The 16985-nt window shown below is 39.6% G+C and overlaps 1 protein-coding gene across 3 annotated transcripts in view; it reads left to right on the top strand.

The window, feature by feature from the left end:
* ZNF106 (zinc finger protein 106) overlaps window positions 1-8698 on the top strand; it is a 62666-nt gene extending 53968 nt beyond the window's left edge. For all 3 annotated transcript variants that reach the window (XM_060262930.1, XM_060262929.1, XM_060262928.1), the window contains exons 16-22: window positions 200-391; window positions 2085-2147; window positions 2746-2865; window positions 3450-3521; window positions 4357-4428; window positions 6270-6416; window positions 8116-8698. In XM_060262930.1, the coding sequence (XP_060118913.1) occupies window positions 200-391; window positions 2085-2147; window positions 2746-2865; window positions 3450-3521; window positions 4357-4428; window positions 6270-6416; window positions 8116-8172 (723 nt within the window). In that variant the 3' untranslated portion in view covers window positions 8173-8698. The remainder of the gene's footprint in view (window positions 1-199; window positions 392-2084; window positions 2148-2745; window positions 2866-3449; window positions 3522-4356; window positions 4429-6269; window positions 6417-8115) is intronic.
* Window positions 8699-16985: the final 8287 nt, after the last annotated feature.

Raw genomic sequence — 16985 nt, 5'->3', positions numbered from 1 at the left:
ATTTTCTAAACACAAGCCTAATTAGAAAATTAAATGAGGTTGTTGAGAAAGAAGCTGTCTTTTGCTTGAATAACCTGAATGGGCAAATTGAATAGCCATGCTATTGTGATATGCTGTTTAAGTCATGCTTTCTTAATAGAAGATTTTGTTTTTAATAGGAAGTATTGTCAATAATGCTTAAAATTGCATGTTCTTTCAGAACAACAAACAAGGTGATACCTTTGAGTGCCATGGTCCCAGAGCAATCAGCTGTCTAGCTACAGCCCAGGAAGGAGCGCGCAGGCTGCTGATTGTGGGATCTTATGATTGTACAATCAGTGTGCGAGATGCCCGAAATGGACTTCTGCTTCGAACTCTTGAAGGCCATAGCAAGACAGTCCTCTGTATGAAGGTAACTAATCAGAAAATAAGACCTTTTAAGGACCGTTTCTTTTTTAGCAGTTTTCCAATCTCTGAAAACTGAAAATAAGTTTCAGTTACCAATCAAACATTGGTACAATTTATATAACTTGCAGTCATGCATGGCATATTTCTGTGAGGAGCGGCTAACTTTCTTCTATTTCCACTAGAGTCCCTGAGTGACCAGCTGCCACTCCTTCTCACACCATATCACTTCCCATTGCTTTTGGAACTACCTATATGATGACACTCGGGATTCTGGGAGCATGCTGAATGTTTCTTCCTGAACATCCAGACTGAAAATCTTCAGCAAAAATTTATAAAACTTTTTTTACCATCACCTGCCACTAGCTAGATCTTTTTAGATGACTAGCATATCTTACTCTAAGCCTTCTTTCAAAAGAGCAAAAGAAACTCTGAAACCTCAAATACTACCAGGGGACAAACATTGAAAGTGCAATTAAGGCTGAATTCAAATCTCACAACAGGCTGCAATTAAGCTCTGACAGGATACAAACACAGTTTATTATGGTGCTTGTTCACACCCTTCCCTCCTCCTGTCCCCCTTTTCCTAGCACACCAGCAGAGGTGAGGCAGAACAGGGCTTTTCCAGTGTTGACTCCCCATCTTTGGAGTGTCCTGCCCTTTGAGGCTTGCTTGACACCTATCTTACTTTCTTACCTAACATCAGGCCAAAATATTTCCTTTTGCCTAGGCTTTTAACTAAGGGGTCCAGTCTTTTAAGGCTGTTTTTGGTCTCCTCCTAGCTTGAGTACTGCTTTTTTAATATTCTGTTTAGACTATTTTATGCTGTGGCTTGTTGTTATGACTATTTATGCTTATTCTTATGCTTGTTCTTACGACTAATTCATGCTGTTTTTAATATTTTATTGTTTGTTTTACTACTTGAGCTACCTCAAGCCATCCTTTGGAAATACAGCATGTAAATCTTCTAACTAAATAATAATCTTCTTTAAAATTTAATTATCTTCCGAAGTTCTTTGGTTCTTCAGAGCCAGGCTGTAAACTTCCTGGCTTGGGCTGAATGCAGGTACCTGTGTGAATTGGGGTTTGTTTATTCCACACAAGTTGGGATTCTGAAATTCAGAAAGATCTGGGAGGAGGCAGAGACGTGCAGATTCACAGCAGTGAACAGTTAGTGCCTGACTAGAGTTTAATTTTAGCTTCTCATTATGTCCTATTGCAGTCTAAGATAGCTGGCTTATAAGAGCCTGAAAGCATTTCAGGATCCTTCCTAATGAATTCTCTGTGTGCTGAGTGATTCAGAAGAGCAGCCCTGATGTCTGAGACCAAGGGTCTGTCTAATTCAGGATCCACTGGCCAACCAGGTGTCCTGTAAGGTCCAGAAGCAATGAACACAGAGGTCCCATTGTTTTCCCCAGCAACTTTTATTCAGAGGTGTAGTTCCCCTGAACATAGCAAATGGTAATTGATGAGTCTATCAGTATTTAGTCCAGTTTTTTTAATTTGTGCATGCATTTTTCTGTTTGTTTAAACTGGTCACCACACCAAGTAAATGTGGGACGCTATACCACAAAGGCTGGGAATCACTTCTCTAGTCTCCATCATATTTCATTGTGTTGTCATAGTAGGCATAAAATGTGCAAGACAGAGTTGGTAAAATATCCTCAGTAATCAGGCTGTCTGGTTGTCTCTCTTAAAAGGTTGTGAATGACCTGGTATTCAGTGGTTCCAGTGACCAATCTGTCCATGCCCACAACATACATGTAAGTTGTTCATAAAAACTGAGAAAATATAGTTGCTATGATATTGGTGATTGAGCTTCTTCTAGCTAAGTATCTCCCATGAATTTTGTATCTGTACATCTGAGATTTTTTCTTTCTATTGAGAAATGCATAAATAAGAGTGAGCACATAATAAATTCTGACATGTTGTTAACCACTTACTTTCTGCGGGGGCATGTTTCCTAATACCAATGCTAGTTCTGCCCTTCTTACCAGTGGCTTCAGAGTACTGAAAAGCTGAGGCAGAGGTCAAATGTTAGCTGATCTTTGTAGAGTCTGCTTTCTTGATAGTAACCTCTAAAGCCCTGACTTCGATAGCCCAGGCTAGCCCATGTTGTCAGATCTTGGAAGCTAAGCAGAGTTGGCTCTGGTTAGTACTTGGATGGAAGACCACCAAGGAAGTCCAGGGTTGCTAAGCAGAAACAAGCAATGGCAAGCTGCAGCACTTGATGGCACTTTCCACCACCAAGCTCTAAGTAAGTGGAATGCCACTAAAGTTCTGGCCTGTCAGCAGGGTTTATATGCAAGCTCACATTTGGGTATTCACATGTGTTGTACTTACAATTAATTTTTGTTACAGACAGGGGAACTTGTACGGATCTACAAAGGACACAACCATGCTGTGACGGTTGTGAACATCCTGGGGAAAGTTATGGTAACAGCCTCTTTGGATAAATTTGTTCGTGTTTATGAGCTGCAGGTAAAAGAACAAACATTAGCTCTAACCTTCTATTAAAAAGTGCCATTCTGTCCTGTTCTGCAACTTCTTTTTCCTGCAAACTGGTACTCTTTAGTTTGGTTTGTTTACTTCGGTCTTCCATGCATTTAATGAAATGTAAATTGGAACAAATCCTCTTTGCTCCAGCCTGAATTGAGGTTTAGCAATTAGGAAACTCTGCAGGAGTTAGACAGTCCTAAGTGGCTAGTTTTCACTGCACCAAAACTCTACTGTTCTTGTCTGCTGCATCAACCCTGTGATACTATTGCACAGCAGTTGGAGGCTTTACTCTTAAATTTTGTTTTACTCGTTGACTTGCTTTGACTGGGTATCAGTGTAATCAGTCTTTCATTGTTCAGAAGTTTTCTCTGGGGGGAACCTACTGTAGCCTTGTATAGCTGGAAGGCATTAGGATTTCATGAGTGAGGTAAAACTGTAAGACATTGCAAGACCTAGGTTTTTTATTATGTTCATGCATTTTAGTTGTAGAAATTTATTTTCAAGAACACTGCAGACTTCCCATCTTGTGAAATGTTTGATACTTTTAATTTTCTTCTCCTCCCAAGTCTCACGATCGTTTGCAAGTCTACGGTGGACACTCGGACATGATTATGTGCATGACCATTCATAAAAGCATGGTAAATAGTTTTCCTTTAAAGTAATGATTTCCCTTCAGTGGTAGTGGTAATTCTGGAGTGATTTCCTCCTTCCACATATTTTTTAAAAATATTTTGTTTATATCCTGCCTCTCACCCCAGTAGGGACCGAGAATGGCTTACATAATTCTCTACTCCCCTGTTTTATCCTCGCAACAACCCTGTGAGGTAGGTTAGGCTGAAAGTGTGTAACTGACCTAAGGACGCCCAGCAATGTTTCGTGGCATGAGTGGGGATTCAGACCTGGATTTCCCTCTCTTTTGTAGTCTGGGTTATGCAAATAATTTCATGCTTGGTTCCTTCCCCCACATTCCCCACTCCATACACTGCTCACTTCAAAGGAACAGTGCTTTTCTGCCCAGTGTGCTTCACTAAACAACTGTTCATTGGGCTGTATGCTCACAGCAAAGAAGGAAGTTGCGGGGGTGGGGGGCGAGGTTTCAGGGCATGACAGGAAAAACCAAAGTCTGTACTTTATAGTCATCTTGAAAGAGGGCCAAGTCTCCTTTTCAAGAAGTCTGTCAATTACAGATTTGGGACTTTTCCATCATGCTTTGAAACATCTTTTTTCCCCTTCTACCTCTCAATCCATTCTATTTTTGTTTAAAAAATCTGGTCTGTTGAGGAGTTGAGGGGAGCCTGAAAACTTGCTCTTACTATTTTGTAATAATGTAGTCATAATGTGGAGGATATGGGGGGCGTATTTACACTGCTGTAATTCTGAATTTAGTATCCTTAATTGATACCTTTAGCAGTGCTTTAATGCCCTTTTGAAGGCTTTTATGATTTTTCTGAGACCATTTTTTCCCCTTTTCAGATCTACACTGGCTGTTATGATGGCAGTATTCAAGCTGTGCGGCTTAACTTGATGCAAAATTATCGTTGCTGGGTAAAGAATAAAGCATTTTGCTTCCTAGCCCTGGAGCCTATTTAACCCAGTTTAGGAAGCTGAGGAAAGTTCTCCTCATCACTTAGCTTCTAAATGATAAGCCAAGACCATACTAATAACAGGATGTTACAGCAGGTTGTGGGACTCAGAAAGATGCATCTTACTAAATGTGCCTGTAGGACAAAGAATGTCAGGCTATATTCAATCCTCAGCTGCCACTGATAAAAGGAACACTCACAGGGAGATCTTTTTTGTTTTACAACATTTGCAGTGGCTGTCACCATAAATGGGAAGAGTCCTCTGCAGCTGTCAGGAACATAACAAAAAAGAGGGTAGAGAATTTGTGACAAGGATCCTGTGACAAGGATAGCAAGTATGCCCTAACAGTAGTGTTAACTGGGGTTTAGAGGTACAGTGCTTTGGCTCTGGAAGACCTACAGCAGGGGCACAGAGACCAAAACTCTGTCCTCCTTCTTCCCCTCAAACAATTGGTATTCAGAGAGACTGGAGATCACAAAAGACTGCATGGCAAAATTGCTGTTTCCCTGTCCTCCAAGAATTTACATAATCTTTTTAAAACTATCTAAGCTAGCAGCCATCCTCAGATACTTTGACAGTGAGTTTCATGTTTTGCTCCCTAGTATTAATAATTTAATATTAATTATTAAAGGTTTTTTTTTGCCTACCTTGAATTTCTCAATTTTATTGGGTATCCCTAGTATTTTGGAAGAGAGAGAAGTTTTTCTCATCACTGTGTATTCTATCTGCAAAGCCCCGAGGCCTCATTTTGGGTTATCCTTTTCTAGCTCTGTGATATCCTTTCGAGATGAGGAAATCAGAACTTTATTGCATTAATATTATCCCTTACCATCCTCATGTACATAGTCACCATGAATAGGGAATGGTAAAAAGATAACCCAGCCTTATATGCCAGCATTCTCAGTGCTTGGTTATGAATGAAGCAGGGGACTACTGAAAACCTGAGACAGAATAGTTTCAGAGGGCAGGCATGCTGGTCTGCAGTAGAAGAGCAAGATTAAAGTCTAGTAGCACATTAGAGACTGGCAGGGTTTCTGGGGTGTAATTTTCAAGAGCTGCCTTGAAAATACAAGTAAGAATGGAGATCTCTGAGCCCTTTACAGAGAGGCAGGAAATATTGACTAAAATACAATTTAAGTGTATAATCTTCAACAACGAAGTCATCAGCTCTCCCTTATTGTCTCAGATCATATGACTTGTGTTCAGTTTTGCCCCGTTTATTGAACTAAGGGTTTCACACCTTTTTTTGCTGCTTCAATAGTCACAATCCAAAGTAAATGTTTACAGTGCTCTAGCTTATTTTGAAGTTTCCCCTACAGTTACTGTCTGTTGCAGTAGAGCTAATCCCACGTTTAATAAACACTCTTCAGAAATACAGGTTGCTGCGTGGAAAATGTCAAAGAAACTTATGGCTTTATAAACCTAATCCTTTGATCACTGCCAAAATTACTGTTGTCCTTTGCAAAAAGGGTTTCTTTTATATCAGCAATGTCATTTCTGAAGCCCCTTTTAATTCCTTGTGTACAGTAAAATAACTTTGTAGTGGCTTATGTTGAGAGTCACTTCTGATAACTATGTTTATAGCAAGAAAAACTGGAATTGCCTATTTTAATAGTCTGATATGAGAACTGGTGTTTTCTCCAATATCAGTGTCACTGCATCAGTTTTATGCTTGCATAAATTGCTGGTTTAGCAATTAACAATGAGTGGAAAAGAACAGAATGCATGAGCGATGTGATCACTTTTAAGCTGTTGTCTTGTTTCCTCCATAACGTTTGTCTTAATTTTTCTCTCTTTATAAGTGGCATGGATGTACGTTGATATTTGGAGTTGTGGACCACCTGAAACAGCATTTGTTAAATGACCACACAAACCCAAATTTTCAAACACTAAAGTGTCGGTGGAAGAACTGTGATGCCTTCTTCTCCTCCCGGAGAAGTTCCAAGCAGGTATGCAGTAAAGAAACAGAATAAAACAAAAAGTGGAGATAAGAGTGTGAAATGCTGCTCATTCTATCTGTTAACACTGAATGACAGTGCAATCCTAAGCAGAGTTACATCCTTCCAAGTGCATTGAAGTCAATGGACTTAGAAGGGTATAATTCTGCTAAAGGTTGCTGAGTATATTTATGCAGTAGCAGAAATACTATCACATATCCCGTTTTTATGAAAAAAGGTATAAGTAACATGTTCACAGTTCATACAGCTATTGAAAGAATGTTCGTAGTAACCTTTCTAAACATTTAGCAGCAAAGTAATGATAATCACTTAGAAATCCTGTGCAAAAGTAACACATATACAGAAGAACTTCTCCTTAAAAACTACCCTCCCCACTGTTGAGTTATAAGGTGGGATTCTGTAGAGCAGGAACAATGTGAGTTGTGCGGTGGGAGATTTTTGCTGCCTTCAGTTTCCATTGTGGCCCCTGAAAAGGGGGAATCAGCAGAAATAACCCCTAGTACAGACATCTGTTGTGGCCTCTTGCACAGGAAAGAACAAATTCTGCCAAATCTTCCTTCTGCTTGCAACCCCAGATCCAGATGCAGTTTTCTGAGGATAATGGGCTGCTGTGGAAACCATTAATTGTTCTGTAGAGTCCAACCCATAGATCAGAATGAAGGCAGGTGAGGCTTGCGTAGATACATTGAGCTGGAAGCTCTGAAGAAATACAGAGTTCTTGTCAGCTATTTACTAACATTTTCCCTTTTTAAAAGAAAGGTTGACAATTTTTTTAAAAAATCTAGATGGTACAGGAACACTTTAGTACTGCTACCTTGTGTTTTTTAGTCTTCACTGCTGTATAAAAATCTTTTATTGACCTGCCAACAGAATTCAGGTTGTTTCTCTGATATTAAAGAAGTCCCCTTGAATACTGATTTATTCATTGATCTTAAAAAAGCAAACTGGTTGAAGTGTACAGGGGATGGGAATAGACCATTGGGGCACCCTACCCCTATACAGATTGCTTCTGTGTACTGACTTTCTAAAGTATGTATGTTTTGTCTTTTTGGGGGGGGGGTGGAAATAGTGCTAATACTAAATTTGCCATTAGGCCATAGCAGAAATGTGCGTATATCCAGAATGTGTGCATTCCTGTGTCCTTTGTCATTACCAGCTTATTGACTATAGAGAAACTCCAAGAAGGAAAATGCTGGTGCAGATGGAAAGAAGCACATGCTAATCCCCTGTCCCCATTTCTTTGATGTAGGTCCCTTATATGGTCTATGGAAATTAAACAACTAGGCAGGACTGGATCTACATGTTTTTTGAGGGGGGGCAAAATTAAAAAATGGTGCCTCCTTAGGGCCATTCTATCTTATGGTCCCATAGAGTACAATGGACTTCATATCTAATTTGGCACACCATCCCCCCGGTTGGTGCCCAGGGCAAGCACCCCCGTCTGCACCGCCCCCCCCCCCCAGATCTGGCCCTGCAACCAGGAAGGGGGATTCATAATGTTGACTGGAAGGATAAGCCTGCATGGAAAAGGAGGGAGGGGGTCCCAGTTTGTTCTGAAGTTGTTTGCACTTGGCTGTCAATTCTGTATGACCTTTTAGATGCTAGTATGCTTCAGTCTTTACAAGGACATTAAATTACAGTTTGGTAAAAACAAAAAAACTTAGGGCTTTTTTCCCCTCTCTCCACTCAGGATGCTGTGGGACATATTGAAAAACACGCAGAAGATGATAGCAAGATTGACTCATGAAGTGTTTACACCTCCCACATTGGGAAGTATGTGTTCTGTACTGGAAATTCCATGTCTTGTCCCTTTTCCTCCTGAGTTCCTACTTGGAGTACAAAGAGGAGTAAGCCCTTTTTTTTAAATTTTGCTACAGAGACAGCTTTTTGCTGGCAGCTCTGTAGAGAAAGGAATGATGGACAGATTCAGACCAAACAATCGCAAATGTTTTAAGTTTTTATTCATCAGGAGAAACCAACTCCTTTCCTTTTTATTTTACACTCTCTAAGTGGTAGATTGTGTATATCTAAGATTGAGAGTTTAGTACTCAAAACTGGTGCTTAAAGACTCTGTTGTATTCTTGAATTTTATGTTGTTACAAAGGATCTCCCAGATATATTATACTTTTGGATTTAAACAGTTTCAGTCATTTCAAAAAAACTCCAGAAATATCACATATGCAGTGATTGCTCTGTTTACTTCCATCGCATATTTGTACCATCTCATAGGATGAAATGTAGTGTCCTTAATTAAAAAGTAAATATAAACTTGCAGTTTATATTGTGACTTACCTTTAATTCTAAATGCCTGGTCTGTATAGCTGCTCACAGCTATATTTGATTTTCTCTACATTTTTGTCCCCCGGAGAGGCTTGTGGTGATGGGTTATAGATATTGCATCACCTAAACAGCCATATTACTGGGTTTATTCAACAGTTTATTGGAGTTTTTATTTTTAATTGGTGCAAAGACCAGTGCAGATAATGATTTCAGTTTTCAAGCATTGTTGTCTGTGTATATTCAATGCTGGTCTTGTCATAATAATGAGACTATGTTCTGAATGTAATTTTTTTTATATAGTTCTGACCTATTTGTGACATTTTAAACTGTTTAACTTTGGAATCGTGCATCTCTGTTGAACACTTTCTCTGCCTGTCCAGCTGACACTTGGACTTGAAAGCATGTTTGGACAGTGACTTTAACAGCCACTGTTTCCATTATGGGCTGGTTTAATAATTGGAAGTTCCCATGTAAGAAAAGGGTTGTTGGATTTGAAACATTTATTTTGAAGTCTGAAGGGCCCAAGCAGAAGCTGAGAGTAGTATGTCTGTGTGCACATGCTCACTGCCATTTAAATTTGCTTGAAGATGATGGTTGAAGCGCAGAGAACTGATACATAATCACAGAAAAGAAATGCTCATTCAGGGGTCATTCCAGCAGTTCCCATTTTTTTGTTGTTCAAATGGTTTGCTCTTCGCTTTTGTAGTCACTGTTCTCATCATTTTCAGTCTTATTTTTCCTCCAGGTTAAGCCCCCCAAAAGCGATACAGTAATAGAAGCAGCAGAGGATGGCTGTGTAATATTTTATTTTTCACATACTTTTTGTTTTTAAATCGTGAACTCCAAGGGGAGTGTTCTCTGCAGCTGCAGGTACCAGAAAATGCTTGGAAGTGGGGGGTGGGGAGGGGTGTAGTTTTTTTGGTGGAGGACAACTTGAGGAAGTGAAGTCATGCCCCCAGTATTCTTGCTGTATAGTTGAATTTTTCCTCTCAAAAGCTACTGGGTAAAATATTTTTGATAGCTAAACCTAGCTTTTAAGCAGCCTCTTAAGGCTTTCTAGTTAAAGAGATTTTTTTTTTTTTACATTATTGTCCCCCAAGTGGTCATTCCCTGAGTAACTAAAGACACTTTGCTTACAATTCTCGAAGGCTCTGTTTTGAAAATACTTTCCTAAAGAGAAGCAGCACCCTGCAGCAGACACTTCCTCTTCTACTGTCTTTTAGAGGTAGCTTTTAGGCATTTGGCTATTTTTGACATTTTCACCATCACATTATTCTTGCGGGGTTTTTTGAGGGGACAGCCTTTTTCAGAGTGAGAGAGAAGCTAGAGGGAGAAACTTGGGAAGGTTCTGCAGGCTTTATCAAGATGCTGTAGAGCATTTGAGCTGTAAAAAAAGTGGTCTGTAACTGTTGTGAGAACACAGAATGGATTGCTTTTAGATCATATGTAGTTGAATTCAATTTGAAAGGAAGATGCGGAGCCAGAGTGTTGTATTGAAAAGTATGTGGAGTGCGGTGCTTATACGAGTCTTGAGGATTAGTAAGTGAATGAATTTTAATTTTATATCCACTTGTTTCTTTTTTGAGATTTTTTCTTTAATTGGAAGAGGATGGTGACTTTGCTTGCAGTGTTTTTTTAATAAGAAATGTCCTTTTTCATTCATTTATTGTTGCAAGGGATTGAGTTCTTGCATCATTTAGTATTTGTGATCACTTTAATAGGAGTGTGACAGGGTGTGTGTGCGTGCGCATGTTTAAGATGGGTGTGAAGACAGAGTTTTCTTTAATTCATTTTGGGATGCCTTAGACCTTTTGTCTCCAGAGTGCTTCAACTATAATAAAGTGTGCTTGTCTTGTCAAATGTTAGTTTCCATATGTTGGCCTTTATTTGAAAGTTAGATGAGAACTGCTTTAAAACCTGGTCTTGATGCATGTTCATAAATTCACATTACCTCTCATGATACTACATTGTCTCATCACTTAAGTCTGTTGCACTAAGATACCACTGGAGCCACATAGTGTCCTCATTCAGTTATTAGAAATATTCTCTTATACTTCAGGGATTTTGTTTGTTTGAAGGTCTGCTTTTTGCACTTCTACCTCTTTAGCAGGAAATTAGCCTGTTCCTATAGGCTTTGTTGGAAGCCATGGAGACATAAAGGATAAAATAATATGCGTACAGATTGCGGAGTGGGTTTGTTAAGATTATTTCTGTCATGTTCAATACAGGTTTTTGTCATATTTCCACAAATAAGCTGAAGGAAGTTTTTAATAGAAAATCTTTGAGATGATGATGATCTCTTCTGTTTTTTTGTGTTGAAAAGAGAGAAGGAAATGATATAACCAGAAGGAATTGTGCAGTGTGTTTTGGACTGTGTGCGGACTGTTAACTTCTATACGTTGGCTCAGTGACTGAATAAACTGTCACATGGTGTGTATAAAGTGAATTTGGACTGCATGCCAACACAATAGACATTTCTTTTATACCATTTATTCTGCTTCATGAATGAGTATTGAGTATTTTGTGTTACAGTGTGAGGAAGTGGTTTGTGTATCAGCCTTTTGGGGACTGCTCAGTTACTTGTCCTTTAGCATGTCTGTACCAATAAATCCAAGAACATTTCAGTGATTATCCCAGCTTCTGTTTGGTCCTTGTAGCAAATACTTGGACATGAAGGACGGACTTCTAAAATGTTGGGATTGAAACATAATCCACATCCCATTGAAGTAAGTGACAGCAGAATTCTCAGAATAGCAGCTCTGGATTGCATTCTTAAATGTCAGCCTGAACTCAAATTCTGCTAATATGTCTGCATTTCATTTTTTAAAAATTCTAGATTCATATTGAACAGCTCACATAATTGGTTGCCTGTTACTTCTATACTGATTTAAAAACAACAACAGTAGTTTAATGCCCTAGGTCTCTAAGAGTCCTAGCCGGAAGATTTTCTGTGTCACATATAAACAGCTTCTCATTTTTCTCTGTCTAGAAATACCTTGGTTTGAACTCAGTCAGACCTTTTCAAATTGTATAGCTTTCGAGGCAGGAATAGATTGTTGTCTAAAATAAAAACTATGCTAGATCAAACTAAGAGTAAACAGTGTAGGCAATATACTTTATAATAAATTTAATAGCAATTTCCCTCAATTTGTTTAATTTTGGTGGGACGGAACCTATGTGATTTTTCTCGCAAAATGTATGTTTCATGTGCAAAAATGATTTGGTCTTTCCTTTCCTTTTACTACAAAGCTGTGAATTTCATCAAACAAAACAAACCCCATGAAAATAAAGTTTCTTTATACTAAAAGGTATTTAGTGTGGTTTTTCTTCTGATACACATGATATTTAAAAGTTCTAGTTGGCTAAGCGGCAATGGAGAAAAGTTGGATTTATCCCTTCACTTGGAGTCCCAGAACAGCTTACAATCTCCTTCCCTTCCTCTCACCACAACAGACACCCTATGAGGTAGGTGAGGCTGAGAGATCTCTGAGAGAACTGTGACTGATCCAAGAAAAGGAATTATCCAATACCTAGTTTAAGAGTCTTTATGTCTTGTATATAGGGATACTTCAAATTTCATAGGGATTTAAGCATGTTAAGTTTATGGCTGTTATCCAACCACATATTCTGAAGACTTCAGGGACTTTTAAAAAAAAGGGTGGCATTTTCCACACACCCCACCCCCGATCCACAGATTCCCAGGAACAAAATTTCAGGAGGTTGTGGGCTGCAACTGGAGGGGAATTGGCGATCCATGCACCCTCTTAAGTTCCTTTAACTCTTTAGTTTTGCATGGTTATGTACTATGTTCTTATCTGCTGTAATGTGGAATTTCCATATGAGCAAGAGATATACATGTTTATGTATGAAAATATTTTTTGTAAAATATTTTTACACCATGCATATTTTGACTGTATTTTATTATTTTGCTGTGGTCACAGCTGACTTACAGCGACCCCATAGAGTTTTCAAGGTGAGGGGTGGTTTGCAGTTGCCTGCTTTCAAGTTACAACCATGGTATTCCTTGGAAGAATCCCATCCAAATACTAGCCAGCTCCAAGATCATGCTAGCGTGGGCTACCCAGGTCAGGGCTGTCTTTACATTAAGGATACATATAATTTACCTCTGGAATGGGGACAATTTCCAAAATAGCATTTTGAAGATTAATACTTTTAAGACCTTAATGTCAGAAAAGCATTTGGGGCAATTAAATAGAATGGTTAAGTATATGGGGGGAAAGATACTGAAATGCATTAAGAACTGATGTACTACATCGGAGTCAGGGCTTTTTTTGAGCAGGAACTCAGTTCTGGCTGGCTTGGTGTAAGGGGCATGCTCTAATATGCAAATGAGTTCTACAAAAACCCTATGTGAAACTATGCTGATGCATGGGGTGTGGCCTAATATGCAAATGAGTTCCTGCTGGGCTTTTCCTACCAAAAAAGTCCTGATCAGAGTACTTTTATGGCATTTAGTCATTCCTCTTGCCTAATTTAATTCCTAGTAAAAATACCATTCCTGCATTGTTGTCAGATTCACAAAACTCTATTTTATTGGCCAAAAAATTGTTGTGAAGGCCTTGGACTGAGCCTTCAGCACAATACATGTACTAAATATATCAGCTACTTCCATTCAACCTAATGGAGAAAGGCTGGTCAAGAAATTTCTCTGTGCCTGTTGGAATCCTTGGACATGTAAATCACCAAACCAGGATATAAATGTATAACTTCTGCCACAGAAGGGATGAAGAATAATTTTCACAAATAGCTCATAACTTTAGTTCTATGTGCATGATCTTAGTGTGCATATAACTTCTGAATGACTTAGCAGTGTTGCATGGTTGCAGTTCTGTTATTTTTTGGTAATTTGTCTTGAAGTCTGTAAGCAGAAGTCTACATTTTTGTAGAAGCAATTGAACTCCCACAGCCCAGCATCCTATCCATGTGCAGCTGAGTTTGTTGTGTGCTGGAAAGCTGGCCACTCATCTGATGAAATTCATGTTACAAGGTTTGGCCTTGGATATGAGAAATGTCTCTGCCACCAAAAGAGATTTTTCAAAACAGGCTGGGGCTTGACTAGGAGACACCTCCAAGATCTTCCCCAGAGCCAATATTTCTCCTGCCTCTGTGGAGAATGGTCCTGTTGGTCTGTTTGCATCTGGTTTAGCTGGCAGGCAAGGCCTTTTTGTGTTTTCTGCACATGCAAAGGAGGCCATGCCTTGTGTTCTCTCCCTGGCTTCAAGGAAGTTTTCCCCTTTTGTCAGGCTATTTTTTTTTTTGCAGGGCTTACTGCTTGGGGGGGGGGGTTGTTTCTCCCATCCAGCCTCCATCCCTGCTATCATATAAGGGGACTGATAACTGATCTTTCCGCATGCATTCTCTGCATTTCCCCTCTCTGCAAGTTCTGGACTTTTAACTTTGGAAAGAGTTATTTTCTGCACTGTTACTAGACACTAAGCAGTGTTCTGAATTAATTTAGGAGTTATTTCATATCCCTTGTTCACAAGTATATCAGACTTTTCTGGTAATCAGGTATCTTGGTCTACACATGTACTAAATTTCTTGTATTGTAAATCTGAAGTACTGCAATAACCTTAAAGGTAAAATTTGAGTAGGGAAACGGAAAAAAAAACCTTCCAGAAATCAGTTTGACTTAAGGTCCATTGACCTAGTCCACTCACAGAGAAAATCATTCCTGTCTCTTGCTCCATCTACTACAGCTTCACCAGCAACCCCAAAAGCCTTTCCTGAATGTTAGAACTCTTGAGCAGCACAGGCTGCAAAGCAGGGACTGTTACTCAAATTACAACAGACTGTGGAAACTTTACATGTGCCTCATGCAACAGTGCTTAGAATCCAACTCTATGAATTTATCAAGCTTCAGGTCTCTGAGTGCAAGCAGACCCTGCTTTTCTCTACCCTAAGGAATCTCAGAGTGGTTTATAGTCACTTTGCCTTCCTCCCCCTGCAACAGCCATCTTGTGAGATAGGTGGGGCTGGGGGAGAGCTGAGAGAAGGTCACCCAGCAGGCTTCATGTGCAAGAGTGGGGAATCAAACCCAGTTCTCCAGATTAGAGTTCGCCACTCTTAACCAAACAATATCCTGCAGCTATCCCACCAATGAGTAAAAATATTTTATAATGGTCTTTCCATTAGAGTACAACAAACAATTACTTCCCTTCCCCCCCTACCCCAATCAATCCAAAAATAAAAGGTTGGAGTGATCTCCTGCCTTAACTTTCAACATGCTTTTTTGAAATAAGGATACTGGACACAGCATGGCTGGTTGCTTTTTCCATTTGCTCTATACCAGTTTCAAAAGTGCAGATTGTACAAAGTCCTTGAATATTACGTACCAACTCTGATTTAAGCCACTTTTCACTATACAAAAGAAAAGTGGCATATAATAAATACTTTAATTAAATCTGCTCAAATTCTTCAAAAGTTGATCTTCAAGGTTACAGTAACTCAGAATATGAATAGAAATATTTATGAGACAGAACAGTTAAAAATGCTTCTCAGGACAGTTTGACCCATCTTCCCCTGATGTTACCTTCTGGCTCTGGGATTCAGAGGATTAAAGGTAAAGGTAGTCCCCTGTGCAAGCACCAGTTGTTTCTGACTCTGGGGTGACATCGCATCATGATGATTTCACAGCAGACTTTTTATGGGGTGGCTTGCCATTGCCTTCCCCAGTCATCTACACTTTACCCCCAGCAAGCTGGGTCCTCATTTTACCGACTTTGGAAAGATGGAAGGCTGAGTCAACCTTGAGCTGGTTACCTGAACCCAGCTTCTGCCGGGATGGAACTCAGGTCATGAGCAGAGCTTGGACTGCAGTACTGTGGCTTACCACTCTGAGTTTGGAGGTTCCCTTAGACACCATGGCTAGTAGCCATTAACTGACTTGTCCTCCATGAATGTATTTAATCCCCTTTTAAAGCTGTTTCTTCCTGTGGCCATCACTACATCCTCTGGCAGCAAATTCCACATTTTAATCACTCTGTGTCAAGTAGTATTTCCTTTTGTCCATCCTGAACCTATTAACCATAAGCTTCATTGGATGTCCTTGAGTTTTATTATTTTGAGAAGAATCTAGTATTCTGAGAGGGAGAGAAGTTCTTTTTGTCAACTCTCTCCATCCCATGGATAATTTTATGAACCTCTACCATGTCCCCACCCACCTCCCGTAGTTGTCTCTCTCCTAAAAGGAAAAGTCTCAGACTCTTCAGCCTTTCCTCATAGAGAAGGTACTCAGACTCCCTTATCACCTTGCTTACCCTCTGTATTTGAGATCTAGTGACCAGAACTGTACACATTATTCCAAGTGAGGCTGTATCATAGCTCTATATAGGGCTAGTACAATACTGACCACTGTATTCTCAGTCCCTTTCCTAATAATCCCTAACATAGAGATTGCCTTTTTCACTGCTGCAGCACACTGGGTTGAAACTATCCACTACAGCCCCAAGATCTTTTCCCCTGTCAGTCTCAGCAGGTTCAGACCCCATTAGCCTGTACAAAGTTGGGATTTAAGCAGGGCTTTTTTTGTAGCAAGAACTCCTTTGAATATCTGGCTACATCAGTGGAGTGTGGCCTAATGTAGAGTTCCTGCTACAAAAAAGTCTTGAATTTAATCATCAACTTACACCAATACTGAACTTAATTTGCCACATTGTTGCCCACTCACCCAGTTTGTAGAGCTCTTGGAGCCATTCACAGTCAGCCTTGGTTTTCACCATCCCGAATACTTTTGTGTTAGCAGTCATGGGATAGGAGGTCAAGTTCTCTTATGGATTAAAAACTGGTTAAATGCCAGGAAGCAAAGAGTAGAAATAAATGGACAGTTCTCACAATGGAGGGAAATAAGCAGCAGGGTCCCAGAAGGATTAGTTATTTATTCATAAATGATCTGGAACTAGTGGTGAGTACTGTAGTGGCCAAGTTCTTTGTGTGTTCATCTTCATAGTGAGAAGCTGTCATAGTGATACAAATCTCCAAGCCTGGAGATGTCTGCAAAGTATTAAGGAAATTACATGGATAGGTTCCAAACAGGCTCAGCACATGATATGCAAGTGTACTGCATTTATTTAAAAACAAGATAACATCACAAATTTAGAATGGCTTTCCAGTAATAATTCTTTGTTTAATATTTCTGACTCCTTTGGACCTCACACTACAAAACCTGTTTTCAAACTAGACAGTAGGTATGCTTGCATGGGAAAGTAAAGTACAAGAAATGTCCAGTGAGCACTAGATTGATAAGTGTTTCCCATTGCA

The sequence above is a fragment of the Heteronotia binoei genome, chromosome 21 (assembly GCF_032191835.1).
Source record: "Heteronotia binoei isolate CCM8104 ecotype False Entrance Well chromosome 21, APGP_CSIRO_Hbin_v1, whole genome shotgun sequence".
NCBI classification, from domain to species: Eukaryota; Metazoa; Chordata; class Lepidosauria; order Squamata; family Gekkonidae; genus Heteronotia; species Heteronotia binoei.
Note: the sequence above shows the minus strand (reverse complement) of the source record. Positions and strands in the feature narration are given on the sequence as shown.